The following is a 14222-nucleotide window of genomic DNA, read 5'->3' as shown; positions in this document are numbered from 1 at the left end:
ATAGACTAAATTTCTGTGCTGGGGGTGCTTACCTCTGGCAACTGTGAGAAAAACAATAAAAAAAAAAATCTCTAAGAAACAAATAGCACGTAAAATGGAGATAAGTACATGGGAAAAAGTAGAGAAAGGTAAAAGGGATCACGAGCGTGGAAGGGCTATAAATTACAGGGCGGGGTGGGCTGTCATTGAGAAGACATTGTACTAAAGGCCTACAGAAGAGGAGATGGTGAGCCACGCAGCTATTTGGGAAAAGACAGCTCTAGGCAGAGGGTTACCAGCTTGTGCACAGGTGTGAAGGCGACAGGGCACCAGGCTACGTTTGAAAACAGCAAGGAGACCTGTATGGCTGCAACAGAGTGAACAACAGCAAGAGTAACAGGAGATAAGGTCAGAGAATTAAGAGGGTACCAGATACCATAGGGTCCCACAGATCTTTGGTTTTCACTCAGAGATGAGATATTTTCAGTAGCAGAGAGCCTTACACTTGCAAGTATTGCTCTAGCTGTGAAACTGACAACAAACTGTAGGGAAGCAAGTAAAAAAAACCAGGTGGGCCAATGAGAAGACGAATGCATGAGATGTTCCAAGCATGAGATGTGGTGGCAGTGGCGGCGACAAAAAGTCATAGTCAGACTCGAAGTCTAACCTGAAGATAGAACCAACAAAATCTTCCTGATGGACTGAATGAAGAGAAAAAAAATCAGACTGATTGAAGTTTTTTGTCAGAGCTACTTGAAAAGACAGGTTGCTAACAATGGAGATATGGCTATCTGTAGCAGCGGGAGTAGTTTGCAGGGTAAGGCTGTCCAAATAGAAATGTCATCTAAGCAACTGAAAATACAAGTCTGGAGTTTGAGCGAGAAGTCTGATTTGGAAATACATTTAAGCTGGAGTAAGACAGAGATGGTATTTAAATCTATGAGACAAGCACCGATAATCAAAGGAGTAAATACAGGTAGAGTGTGTCAAGGGTCAGGTCTATAGGCATTGCAACATGAAGCTGGGTTGGGGAGAGAAAGAACATGAAAGGAAACTAAAAAGGAAGACCAGTGAAGTGGAAAGAAAACTCAAGATGATGGGCATCCAAGGAGGATGGTGTCAACTTGTTAAATGTTGCTGATACGTCAAGCACGATGAGGGCTGAGAATGAGCCACTGGATTCAGGAATACAGAGAAGACTAGTGACCCTGACAAGAGCATTATCAATAGAGTGGTGAGGTCAAGATCATTGAAGGGTTTTAAACAAAGCAAGTCATAATGACATTTATTTTAAGAAGAATACCAAAGTGGGAGTGGGGGTAAGTTGGGGGGGCGGGGCTCATAAAGATGACCTCATCCTCATCCTCCAGAGCAGCTGAAACTTAGATAAACACAAGGCTTCAGGGATGCTGATCCCAAGAGACACACCTTAAGATTCAGATGCCACTGGCAGAGAAAACAATGGATTCAAATAAGAGTCTCAAAAAGATTAAGTCCTGGGGCAGACCATCCAAATGACAGATGTTTGCGTGTGACCCCGCTGCATCTCATATGGGCAGCTCCACAGCATGATCCAGGATGAAGAGCAGCATGGATTTATTTGTATAGTTGGCTAATCATTTACTTAATCTGCTTATGAGGGCGAACTGGTTACAGTTAGAAATTATAACCCAAACTGTGATAGTTTCTTAATGTGGCAAGGTAACAAACTTATTTAACACCAACTACATATGATATACCAAGTTAGGGTACAGAGTGGATGGTGCAAGATTCCTGCGCTGGAGAAGTGCACAATCTGATCATCAATATCACGCTTTCCTCTATTTGATAAGATGTAGTGTAAAAAACAAACAAAACTCTGACATTTAGAGATGCTCAAATATAATTCCGAAATATCACCATTTAAAATGAAAAGTTAAACATACTTACTTTCATCATTAAGCTTTTTTCCTAACTACCTAATATAGTGGGAAATACATATGGGGTACCTAATGTCAAGTTTGCATAAATAAAGTGGATGTTTACTCTTAAAATAGGAATACGTAATGGTAACTGAACTAAATTTAGAAATGTTAATGGAAAACCAATTCTCTACTCAAGACATGCCATTTAATTTAACAACTTCACACAGAAGGTCGTTTTACACAAGTGAAAATAGCTATAAAGTTCTGTTATCAAAAATTACAAACAATTAATCTTAAAGGCATTAGTACAGGGCAGACTCTATAAGCTGTTTCATTTGTTACAGTACCACACATGCTACCGAAGAGCCAGATTAATTTTTAATTATAGGGCATTGTACAAGAAATACATTAGAAGATTCTTTTGTTTCTTCCAATTAAAACTGTCATTTTTCCTTTTACAAAGCAATTATAACACATTAAGCTTGTTTTGTTTCTAAAAAAAATCTTAGATAAATGTAGGAAAAGGGTGCTTGTCTTTAGTCACTGAGCCTTTGATAGAGGGGAAATCTTTCTCAGATCCAACTGAGAGAGGTTACCAGAACTGATTTGATTTTATCAGTGACATGATTATGTGCACAGACGCTAAGGGCAGTGCATAGAAGGATAGGCCAACCAGAGAACACTGGTTTAGAACAAAGTCACACTCCTGCAAATCAGATGTATCCATCTCACAAAGTCAATATCCTTAAAAACAGATGGACCATGGCTCCTGTAACAAGAATGACCTATAATTTCAGACATATTTCTCTGGCTCATCTTAGTTCACCTCATTTATAAGTATATAAATTTTTGTGGAAATGAAAAAAAAAAACTCTATTGTTTAAAAGGAACTATGAGGAAATCATGATTTTTAAAGTGGTAGTAAATTAATAAAAATGATTTCAACAAAGATTACCCCTTCTCTTTGAGGTTCTGTTTTATTTTAGAAAGAAACACTGGCAAACTATTTTAAAATTAATCATCTTCCATCTATAATTTCTATGGCTCGGTTTACATCTTAGAAATCTATAATATGCATGCAGTAGCGTGAAGTGGTAGATAAAGCAGAGCCTGTGAAAGTTTAGAAAACCGAATTAAAACGAGAAAATCAGTTACCAAGAACAGGTCTTTTCATAGCACCTGGTACACAGTAGGTGTTCAGTAAATGTTCTTAATTAATAAAGGAAGAAATAAGGAAATGATCAACATAAAAAATAACTGGCCGCTTACATTTAATAAATCACCTGAAATCTATAGTTAACACATAGGATAAACTTGATGAAAATCGGATGAATTATTTTGAAAAATTATATATCTTAAATTGCCATCAATTTACTCAAAGCCTAATTTGGTGGCAGAGCCTTGAATCTTAACCTCAGTTCTGCCAATAATTGGGCTTCTGATTGTAAATTCAGGTGATTTTTCAAGGTTCCTTCTGCTTTAAAATGATGTTCCTAATTTCCAAAGTAAGAAAGAACTGAAAACTCTTTGGGTTTTTGTTGAAACACGTATTTGTATTTATATTTATACATATTAGATATTAATATTCTTGAAGGTATACAAGTTGATGTGTCATTAAGTAATGCCTTCTATGGTATTTCACACAACTTTTTTCTCACAGATTTTTTCTATAATTTAGGAAGTCCTGAGTTTATTTCAAAGCTTATCCTTAATTATCTGATTTCTTGATGAGAAACCAATCTCAGTGTGTTCATTGTAAAAGAACTATTATCAGGATTAAAAGAGTTAATAAATGTGAAATGCTAGGGAAGTTAGAGGCACAAAGTAATTACTCAATAAATACCGTTACTATGATAATCAATGGCTACCAAATAATCTTCTAAATCTTCTTAAAAGTATTTCTAGCGGTGCCTGGGTGGCTCAGTCAGTTAAGCATCCAACTCTTGATTTCGACTCGGGTCATGGTACCAGGGTTGTGGGATCGAGAGTGCATAGTCTGCTTGGGATTCTCTCTCTCCCTCTCCCTTTGCCCCTGCTTGCTTGTGTGCTCTCATTCTCTCTCTCTCTAAATATATAAATAAAATCTAAAAAAAAAATACTTCTAGATTACGAATCAACAGTGAAGCAAAATACATATATAACTTAATATATATTTATATAATATTTATATATACATGAAGTCTGGCATAAGGTTAATTTCTAAATTAAAAACAGACCTATCACTTTAAGTTAACAAATGCCAGTAAAAGCCAAACTAATGCCTGTGTGCTAGACTTAAAAGTATAACTTTAAAAATCAAATGTTAAGCTTTAATGTCAAAAATCTTACTTACGGATTTGCTTATTCTCCTTTGGTAACTGAATTTTGTTTGTTCGGCTGCTGCCTTCCAGGACAAACACAAAACTTTTAACTTCTTTATCAAACTCCTATAGAACAAAAATAAAAATAGTGGTAATTGGAGCATATTTTATTTGGCTTCTATCATAAAATTGGAGCTGCAAACCCATGGGGGGAAAAGTCCCAGATTCAAATGACTTAAAAGTCAGGCCTTGATGATACTCTTACCCTGAAAACTGCCGGGAACTGGATACAGAAGCCCCACTACATCACCTGATAAGTCCTCTATCATATCAAGAAACTCTTCCTCCAAATGATAAGAAATTCCCTAGTTTCAGGGATTCCTAAGTTACTAATTTAGAGTTTCCAGAATTTAGTTACCCTTCCTCTCCTTTAATCAACATATTCCTGTCTAACAGCACAGGCTGAACATCACTCCATGTTACCATATACAAAATTACCTAACCTATGTTGTATCCAGTCCGCAAGTTCCTGGGTGTCTGGCCATGGCTCATATGAAATTAATCATTGCCTTATTTTACTAGTGCTCTAACCTGAAGTTCTATATGTCATCTACTGAAAATCAGTACTAATTAAAGTGTCACAATTAAGGTGACCTTTTTTAAAAACTATGGTAGGAGAGGGACGCCTGGGTGGCTCAAGTCAGTGAAGCATCTGCCTTCCGCTCGGGTCAACATCCCAGGGTCCTGGGATCAAGCCCTGCATTGCGCTTCCTGCTGAGTTGGGAGCCTGCTTCTCCCTCTCCCTCTGCTGCTCCCCCTGCTTGTGCTCTCTCTCTCCCCGTCAAATAAATAAATAATATCTTAAAAAAACCCAAAAAACAAAAAACTATGGTAGAAGAAACATAAACAGAACAAAACCAAACCTGAAAATAAAAAACCTCCTTAAACGTGACAGTCCAATTTCCATGACTCAAAGTGGTAATGTAAATGGTTATTTTTTCATTTTGAAGCAAATTCCCAACCTGAGTATAAAGACCCATTATAATATTTCACAGATCCTCCCGATCTTCCTCTCTGTATATGTTAAGAAATGCATTGTAACTAAGGCTGCTGAGCATTAAATAACATTTAAATAAATCTGTATTATATCCATCACAACAGCATCTCTCGTGTATTTGAAATGAACACACATAGACTGACTATATTATTCCATCTATACACAAGTTGGGCATATACTTAAAACCTTTCAACAGCTTACCCAAATCATCAACATGGTCCATAAACCCCCACCTAGTCTAGTTGCTGCCTGGTTTTGCAAACTTCAATCTCCTACCTTGCACTCTCTCTTTTCTCTGTATTCTGACCTTAGTAGCCTTCTTATAATTTCTTAAAAATTCTAAGCTCTCTCCTGCACAAGGAATTTGTATGTGCTTTTCCCTTTGCCTGAAACACTCTTGTCTCCACCAGCCCCACACAGTGCATAGTTAGCTCTTAGAGATCCAATGTCATTTCCTTGGGGAAGCCTTAAATACGCTCCCTGCTCTATACCCTCCACATCACTGATCTCTCATTCACAGGAAGAGCTGTATAATTTTAAGCAAGTTGTTTACTCTCCCCATGACCTCAGTTTTAGCATCCAGAAAACTGGCATAAAGTACCTATCACACAAGGCTACTGTATAAATATATGTAATGTGCTAAAGCTGGGCTTGGCAAACAGTAAGCACTCAGTTAACAGTATTATTTAACCTCTTGATTCTCCATCTGTAAAATGGGTTGTTGGATTACACAGGATAGTAAACATAAACCATCAAACACAATACTTTGTATGTAGCAAGGGCTCAATAGTGCCAGCAATAATTATTCAAAAAAAGGGCAAATTGAATATTTTGGTACTGGTTAATAAAAAAGCTTGGGAATGAGTGGGCGTTGGGGTTTGATTTTTATTCTGAGCATTCCCATCTTTTTATATATCTAATATAAATTGATATGGAAATCTATAAACAGTAGCTTTAAAAAGTTATCCATAAGGTCCACAGAAAGACATCTTTCTCCCCATTGAATAGGAGAGGAGTGAAAGAGAAAGGGATAGGGATGGATATAGGTTTTTAGGTCTGGTGGCATCAGGCTGAGGTAGTTTCTATCTGATGGCATCAATTTTCCCTGTGAAATGGGGCATGAGGTCTTCCGGTGAGTCGGTAAAGAGGGCCTGTACTTGTGGATTGGGGAGGGGGGTAGAGAGTTGGGGGTTGAAAACTTGAAGATAATGGAGAAATAATCATTTGAGAGACTAAGAGAACATACGAGGAGAATTTTCCAGGTTGTTCAGGTTGAATTTATAGTATTATTAATCTGAGAGGCTATTGATTTTTTTCTCCAAAGTTACTGAGGGGCGCAGAACTCCGCTCAGAAAAGACAGATGGCTGGGGATTCAGACATGGTTGGCCTCGGCAAGGCCAGCACGATGAAAGGACAAAGAGCAAGGGCATTCAAGGTTTTGCCTGGGAAGTGAGTGAAATCACAGACTCTGGATTCTGGGCTGGAGAGGAGAGGAAGCGAAGATAGAGAAAATACATGCCTAAATAAAACTGAGCACTGGGGAAGTAGAAAGGCCAATGGCCTCAAGGTCTCAATTAGGTTGAAGAACAAATACAGTGAGACTAAGTGAGCAAGCAGCCTTAAGAACTGAAGCTCGGGGTCGGAGAGAGATGTCTCAAGGTGTGTCTTAGTCATTTTAGAGGCCCTGCAGTTTACCGTGATAAGGGACAGGGTGTGACAGTGGGAACGGGGACTGACAGAGAGTGGAAGAGGTTATTAGTGATGAAGAAATCAAGAAATGAGCAGCTCAGGGTTTGGAGAGTTTCCTCACAAACACTGAAGTCACCTAAAACAACAGCAGGACTTGGCCTATAGAGAAGGGTTCTGAGCTGAGTGCCAAAGTCTTGAAAGGACTGAGGAGTGGTTTCTGGGAGAGCTGCAGCCAACAGGGTCATGAAAGGGTTTTTGAAATGAACAGTAAAAACAGTTCTGAAACCTTATCAAACCCTTTTTCTTATAACCTTCATTCTCCTTTCTTTCCAGGATTTAGATGGCTCTAACTTCAAACACTTACTTTCCAAATCACAGATGGACTGCCAAGGATCTTCCATTTTGCTCCAGGATTTTTGCCCTGGGCACTAAAGATTTCAACAAATGCACCTCCCTGGAAAATAAAAACAACATGTTTAAATTAAAGTGAAAGACAATGCTAAACAGGAAATACTATCCACCACACAGTCTATAACCACTGTTCCAGGCATCTGTCCGTTAAATAGATCTGGGAGGAAACATTACCCCTGTTATTAACTCCTACAGTATACCTTGATTGTACTTAAGCCACAACCACTCTGATTTTAAAAATATATATTTTTTAAAGAATGATAAACATTAAATTGTGCCATACAAACTCTATACTCTCTCGATGTGGGGTTCATTTACTTGCCATGTATAAATCATGCTTACAAAACATTCTATTCATCTTTGACTAAAGGGTTTAAGCTCAACTTTAGAGCCAGGCTAACAAATTCTGGTAAGTTATCTGTGGCTATAAGCTTTCCAGTCATACTGACCCAAGCTCCGATACCAGTTTTGACATTTATTAACTATCTGACCTTGAGAGTTATTTAACCTCTTGATTCTCCATCTGTAAAATGGGTTGTTGGATTACACAGGATAGTAAACATAAACCATCAAACACAATACTTTGTATGTAGCAAGGGCTCAATAGTGCCAGCAATAATTATTCAAAAAAAGGGCAAATTGAATATTTTGGTACTGGTTAATAAAAAAGCTTGGGAATGAGTGGGCGTTGGGGTTTGATTCTTATTCTGAGCATTCCCATCTTTTTATATATCTAATATAAATTGATATGGAAATCTATAAAATTTGTATAAGAAAAACAGAGAATCATTTGTATAGACATGCTCTGTGTTCCCTATTGTAAACCTGAGAACATGCAAGGCCATGCTTATATAAAAGTACTAAACACATTACTGAATATCCAGAAGCTTTAATTATCAAAGAAAGGAATTAAGATGATTATCTCTGAGGAAGAGTTAATTGCAAGAAATTGAGAATATGAAATGAAGACTAAATACGGTTTTCTTCTATGGTCTGTTTTAATTATAAGCAGCACATGAGCAAATCTGTCTGATTTTTGTAAAGAATTTCCAGCTTTTAAGTTTTCTCAATAATATAAAGGTATTTTTGCTTCTGAGTTTTAAAACCATCACTTTAACTTAAGACACTAAATTTCTTCTTCCTTAGGCAGTATTATGTGCAAACTGTGTGTGGTTAAGAATTACTATAAATTACTATAGCTTCTGGGGTTAGGTCACATATCAATAAAAATTTTAAATTTGAGGCAGTTTTGTTTTGTTTGTTTTTTTAAAGAGAAAAATCCTTGTACCTGGTGGAATACCCACCCCCTCTTCCTTCTGCTTTCTCCTGTTTTCCATTGTGGGCATATGCTTTTTTATAATAACATATTTTACCTAAATTGAGAGGAAAACTCTCTTAAATTGTTCTAACACATTTAATGATATCAAATGGGAGTAGAAGAAAGAGAACAGCAGACTACTTGAAGGACACTAATAGGAAGGCAAGTAGCATTTGGTAAAAAGGTAGAGGTAATCAATGGAGGGCTGGTCCAGCACAGGGACAATTGTAAACAGAGAATGTAACCTCAGGTAGAAGTAGGAGGGAAGGACAGGAGACTAGGGTCAAAAAAAGCAGTGGGTCCAGTGGATTCAGGGGTCCAGTGAGGTGAGAAGAGCAAGCCATGTTTTGAAGACATTAAGATACTCAAGGTGACAGAGGAAGACCCAGAAGCAGTTTCTCCACTGTGATCTTTGGACCATGTGCATCAGAATCAACTGGGGCAAGTTTTTACAGATGTTCTCATTTACTAGATGGGGGGTGAGGGTCAGGAAATCTGCATTTTCACAAGTACCCCAAAAGATCCTAACCTACCCCGGTGTTAGAGAATCACTGACCCCAGTTTTAGGGAAAAAGAAAATAGCACGTAGATAAATGCTTATTTTTTCTTGGTTTAACCCACTCATGCATTCACTCACTCACTCTATTCTAAATAGCTTCTAAGACATCAGTGTGCATCAATAATGAGTACCCAAGGAACTTGTTAAAACTCAAGATTTATGGGCCCTGCCCTAAGATTCTGATCCAGAGGTCCGATGGGGGTTTAAGATCTGCATTTTAATCAGAGTCTCAGGCAATCCATACACCTTGAAAAGAACTGAGCTGGAGATTGAACAAAAGCCAAATCATACGCCCAAACCGTGGTTGCTTACTCCTTTTTTCTTCCGGGGTCGAGACTACTCATCCAGAACTTCTTTCTCACCCAGAAAAAAACCGTGTTAAGGGGGAGTGGGGAGGGAGCTTTGTCCTCACCCTGAACACGAACTACCTCACCCAAGAGGAGAAAGCTGTAGACAGCCGTTTCGGGTTACCTGGTACTCATTTTTGAACATTCCCGCAGGGGGCCCGGGGCTTGGGGGACACGGAGTTCAGGGCGTCCAGCGAGTGGCGTGACCCTGACGACTGGAAATCGGCGGGCGGGAGCCCCAGAGCCCGACAGCAGGGAAGGGCTTCGCGCGTCGCCCCGACTCTTCTCAGCCCCCGGTCAGCTCCACGTCGAGCCCCCGCCCCGCACCATCGCGGCCCCCGCCTCCGGGGTGCCCGGGTGTGGGAAGGCGCAGCTATCTGGGCGGGCTTCGGGCGGCCCTGGGGGAGTGATTGTATGCGTAACCTACGTAACGGGGCGCCCAGCCACAGAGCCACGGACAACCGCCCGCTCGCCTGGGAAAGACGGGCGCGCTCCCGCTGTCGCCCCGCCCCCGAATTCGATCGGAAAGGGGCGGGGCCCAGCGGCGCCTGCGTTCGGACCGCGCCCATTGGCTCCCACGAGGCGCCTGCGCGTTGAGCTCTGTGTGCTCTTCACCGACGGATAAATGAGAGTACGCGGTGACGTAGGCGTTGCTCAGGCAACTACTCAGGGACTCTTCTGGAGATGGTGGACCGCTCAACCTGTGACCCGCGCTCTCTAAGGTCGTGACCTCTGTCTGCGAAAAAGCCTAAAATGAGCCTGGTTTAAGAGCTACCGCAGGTGCTGGACTCTTCTGGAGAACCTGTCAAGTCGGTTTCGTCTCTCTTCTTTGTAAACACTGGTAACTGGTAGGTTGCTGAAGGGAAGAGTCGTGGAAACATGGAACCCTCACATGGCCTTTGGTTCGATGGTTTCCAAACTAGGTTTCGTTGAGGCAGGAATAGGGTCAGTTAGTCCCGTTCATTGTTTCAGAAGGCCCAAGGAAGTAGGAGTATTTACTCAAAATCACTGCATATGTTCAAAAGCCAAGATTTTTTGCTTAAAATAACTACATACGTTATTGAGCCAGGCACTTTTCCTAAGTTTAACGATTCGGTTACTTCATTTAGTTTCTATGTCAGAACCACTCTTATAAGGTAGGTATTATTATCACTTTTTGGCTCAGAAAGGTAAGATAGCTTGTCCAAGATCACATGGCCAATAAGTGATGGAGCTGGTTTGGAGCTCTTGTCTAATGCTGTCCTCAAGGCTGAGTTAGGTCAGTGGTAAGCATTATGAATAACCAGGTACCACTCATGGAGCCCCTACTACAGGCCAAGTGGTTCACAGGTTCACAGCCATGTGAGGTTAAGGATTAGTCTCCTTTCAGTTGAGAATATTTCATTTCCAGAATTGATTAGGAATTTACTCCAGGATGTGATGTTACTTTTTAGTTATGATTGAGCCTGATATTCGAATTCACCCCAAAGTCTTAAATATTTCTGTTCCCTACAATATGCCAACCACTCTGGATCATGTACAGCATGAGAAAATGAATGCTTTCTGGACCTGCTCCTTATCAGGGTTAAGAAAAGAAAAGTTGATAAGGAACAAACTTACTAGAACACACTAAGTCTAATACCAGATGTGTACAAAGGCAGAGGTGAGGTTGTCATATAACTGTCAATTGCAGTACAATATTCAGAATCCAGAATCCCTGATTTCTAGAGCTCAAACCTAGTTCAACAACAGTTTTTGGTAAGACTCTTTGCTGGAGACTTTGGGAATTATGGCCAATAGACATGGTCTTTTGTCTTGCAAGACTTGTTATCTACTGGGGGACATTTATGCATTCATTCATTTAACAGATAATTCCTAGGGATGTAATATATTCTAGATATTACGCCAAGAGCTAGGGTGTACAGGGAAGGCCCCGTCTTCATGGAGCTTACACATTAATAGGGGTGGGACACAATAAACAAGTGAACAAATAATTAGAACTTGTGATAAATCCCACAAATCTGGTGATAGGGAATAACATTGGAAGGGTCTATTAGTTTCCTGTGGCTGTTGTAACAAGTTACCAGAAACTAGGTGGCTTAACACCACAGAAATTTATTCTCTTACAGTTCTAGAGGCCAGAAGTCCAAAATCAAGGTGTCAGCAGGGTGACACTCCTTTGGGAAGCTTTGGAGGAAAATCTACTCTTTGCCTCTTCCAGCTTCTTGTGGCTTTTGGCATTCCTTGACTTGTGACTGCATCTCTCCAATGTCTGCCTCCATGGTCACCCTGCCTCTTCCTGTGTGTGTCTTCTCTCAGTGTCTCTTATAAGGACTATTGGGATGGCATTTAGGGCCCACTTGGATAATTCAGGGTTATCACTCTATTGCAAGATCCTTAACTTAGTAACACCTGCAAGACCTTTTTTCCAAATAAGGAAACATTCACACGTTCCAAAGGGTAGATGTAGGCATCTTGGAGGTGGGGGAGGTCACAGTTTTTGGCCTAACACAAAGGGTGACTTGTACTATATAATACAAAGCAGTTTTAGATAAATGCTGTAAGAGAAGCAAAAAGTCAGTGGGAGTACAGGAGGAATCTAGGGGACATCCTAAGGCTTTTAGCAATCTACTTGGGTGTATGAAAAGCATGTTTTAACACCAAAGCTGAAGAGAAACTCACAACTTTGTCCTATGTTATTTTCTTTCTATCTTTATCATTATCTGAATTTGTTTGTTTATATGTTTATCATCTGTCTTTAGCTATCATAAGGTAAATTTGATGAGGGCAAGAGTTTTTTCTGTGTTCATCATCACCAATCTCACTAATACCACAATGCCTCCTGCATCCTCACTCCCTGTGGTATAGCAGCCTCCAAAATGACCTCCAGTGATTCCCCACCTTCTGGTATATTTGCCCTTTGTGTAATCTCCTCTGTAAGTGTCCTGGACCTAGAGACTCACTTCTAATGAATACAATATGATGCTGAGATGTCATTTCTAACATTAGGTTACAAAAAGACTGATTTCCTTCTTGCTTGGCTTTCCACTCCCTTGCTGTGGTTCTTCTTCCCTAACTCTGTCCTTACAGGAAGGAAGCCAGTTGCTCTATTGTGAGTAGCCCCCTGGAAAGGTCCATGTTGCAGGGAACTGATGTCTCTGGCCAATAGTCAGTGAGAACTTGAGGCCTGTCAACAGTCACATGAGTAGGCTTCGAAGTGAATCTTTCCCTGGTCAAGCCTTGAGGTAAATGCATCCCTGGTCAATGCTTTGATTGCAGCCTTATGACTAAGCCAGAGTCAGAGGCACCCAGCTAAGTTGTATCCTGATTCTTGATCCACAGAAATTATGAGATATTTATTGTAAACTGCTAAGATTTAGGGTGATTATTTATATAGCAAGAGATACACTCCCCATACCCAATCCATCACCCGAACCTAATTGTTTTATCTAAATATCTCTAAAATTTACTTACCTTCCCTCTGTATGCTGTATCTGTAGTCTGTACACTGATTTACCTGTGATTTGCTCTTCTCTGAACTACTATGATAGCCTCCTAATACACCATGTTGACCTCCCTTCAAATCCATCTGCACTTTGCAGTCAGAGTCATTTTTATAACAGACAAATTCAGTCATATCAGTCTCTTGGTTCTAACCCTTTTGTGACTATAGAACCTGTCTTCCTCTCTAAGTTCAGTATATGATATGCAGCCCCCTTTATTTCAGTCACATTGAGTTTTCTTTTAGTTCTTTATGTTCAACATATGTGCTTCAACTGTAGGGCCTTCGTGCTGTTCTCTTGAATAGATTACTTTTTCTACCTTTTTTTCTTTGATTAATGCCAACTTCTGTAAACATAGAGTTTAGATCAAGGGTCCCCTTTTCAGGGACACCTCCTCTGATTTCCCTGACTTGATCAGATCCCCCTATTTATAGGTTCTTGTAACATCTTAGCACTTAGCATTACTGAAATAATTGAAATTTTACTGTGTTTATAATACTGGCCATCTCTGTTGGACTGTCGATTTCAGGACAGTAGGGACCATGCCTGTTTTGTTCACCCTTGCATCCCTAGTGCCTGGTATACTAGTTCAACCTTGTACCTAGTATAACAAATAGTAATCCCCCTTTGAATGAATGAGTGAATGAGGAAGGGAGGAGATGAAGGATAAATATATTCTTGAAAGACAGCCATAGGCTTTGGTGTTGAGAAAACAAGAAGAAAGCAATTGAAAATACATTAAGGTAAATGGGTGAATTAATCATCTCAATTTATTGATGGAAAAACTAGTTATGGAGTTGAAATAATTAATCATAGTGTATCAGTAAGTCTCATTAATCAGGTGTTTTTGTTTTTTATCATCTGTTTGTTCAATTTAAGGCTAGAAGGAACCAGTATAGTTTATTTCAATCTCCCTATCTCCTTGAGAGAAAGTAATTGTCCGATGCTCAATTGTCCAAGGATTGGGTCGTTGGGTCATTTCCTAACCCTCCTAACTCCACAAGTTTAGGAGACTTATAATTGGACTTTGATTAGCAAATGTGGGATAAGGCCTGTCCAGGCAATTGGCAGTTCCAAAGGCTGCCTGTCTCGGATCGAAGTTGTTTTGTCTATGGTGAAATCTACCCTTACCCCTGGCAGTGGTGGCTGTAAAGCAAAATTAGAATGTGCCCTAC

At 39.9% G+C, this 14222-nt stretch overlaps 1 protein-coding gene and 1 long non-coding RNA gene across 14 annotated transcripts in view; one reads left to right on the top strand and one right to left on the bottom strand.

The window, feature by feature from the left end:
* Window positions 1–10071, bottom strand: part of CFAP20DC (CFAP20 domain containing) — a 255701-nt gene extending 245630 nt beyond the window's left edge. For 12 of the 13 annotated variants that reach the window (XM_036071785.2, XM_036071787.2, XM_036071793.2 and 9 more), the window contains exons 1-3: window positions 9690–10071; window positions 7295–7384; window positions 4216–4309 (exon numbers count right to left, since the gene is read on the bottom strand). In XM_036071785.2, coding sequence (XP_035927678.2) covers window positions 4216–4309; window positions 7295–7384; window positions 9690–9710 — 205 coding nt within the window. In that variant the 5' untranslated portion in view covers window positions 9711–10071. Of the gene's footprint in view, window positions 1–4215; window positions 4310–7294; window positions 7385–9689 lie in introns of those variants that run through there. The other variant, XM_036071795.2, reaches the window with a different exon arrangement.
* Window positions 10072–10236: 165 nt separating this feature from the next.
* The window catches only part of LOC144380054 (uncharacterized), a 316583-nt gene continuing 312597 nt past the window's right edge, over window positions 10237–14222 (top strand). The window contains exon 1 of the long non-coding RNA XR_013443795.1: window positions 10237–10413. This is a non-coding gene — a long non-coding RNA (uncharacterized LOC144380054). The remainder of the gene's footprint in view (window positions 10414–14222) is intronic.

This window comes from Halichoerus grypus, chromosome 1 (assembly GCF_964656455.1).
Source record: "Halichoerus grypus chromosome 1, mHalGry1.hap1.1, whole genome shotgun sequence".
In the NCBI taxonomy this organism is placed as follows: domain Eukaryota; kingdom Metazoa; phylum Chordata; class Mammalia; order Carnivora; family Phocidae; genus Halichoerus; species Halichoerus grypus.
Note: the sequence above shows the minus strand (reverse complement) of the source record. Positions and strands in the feature narration are given on the sequence as shown.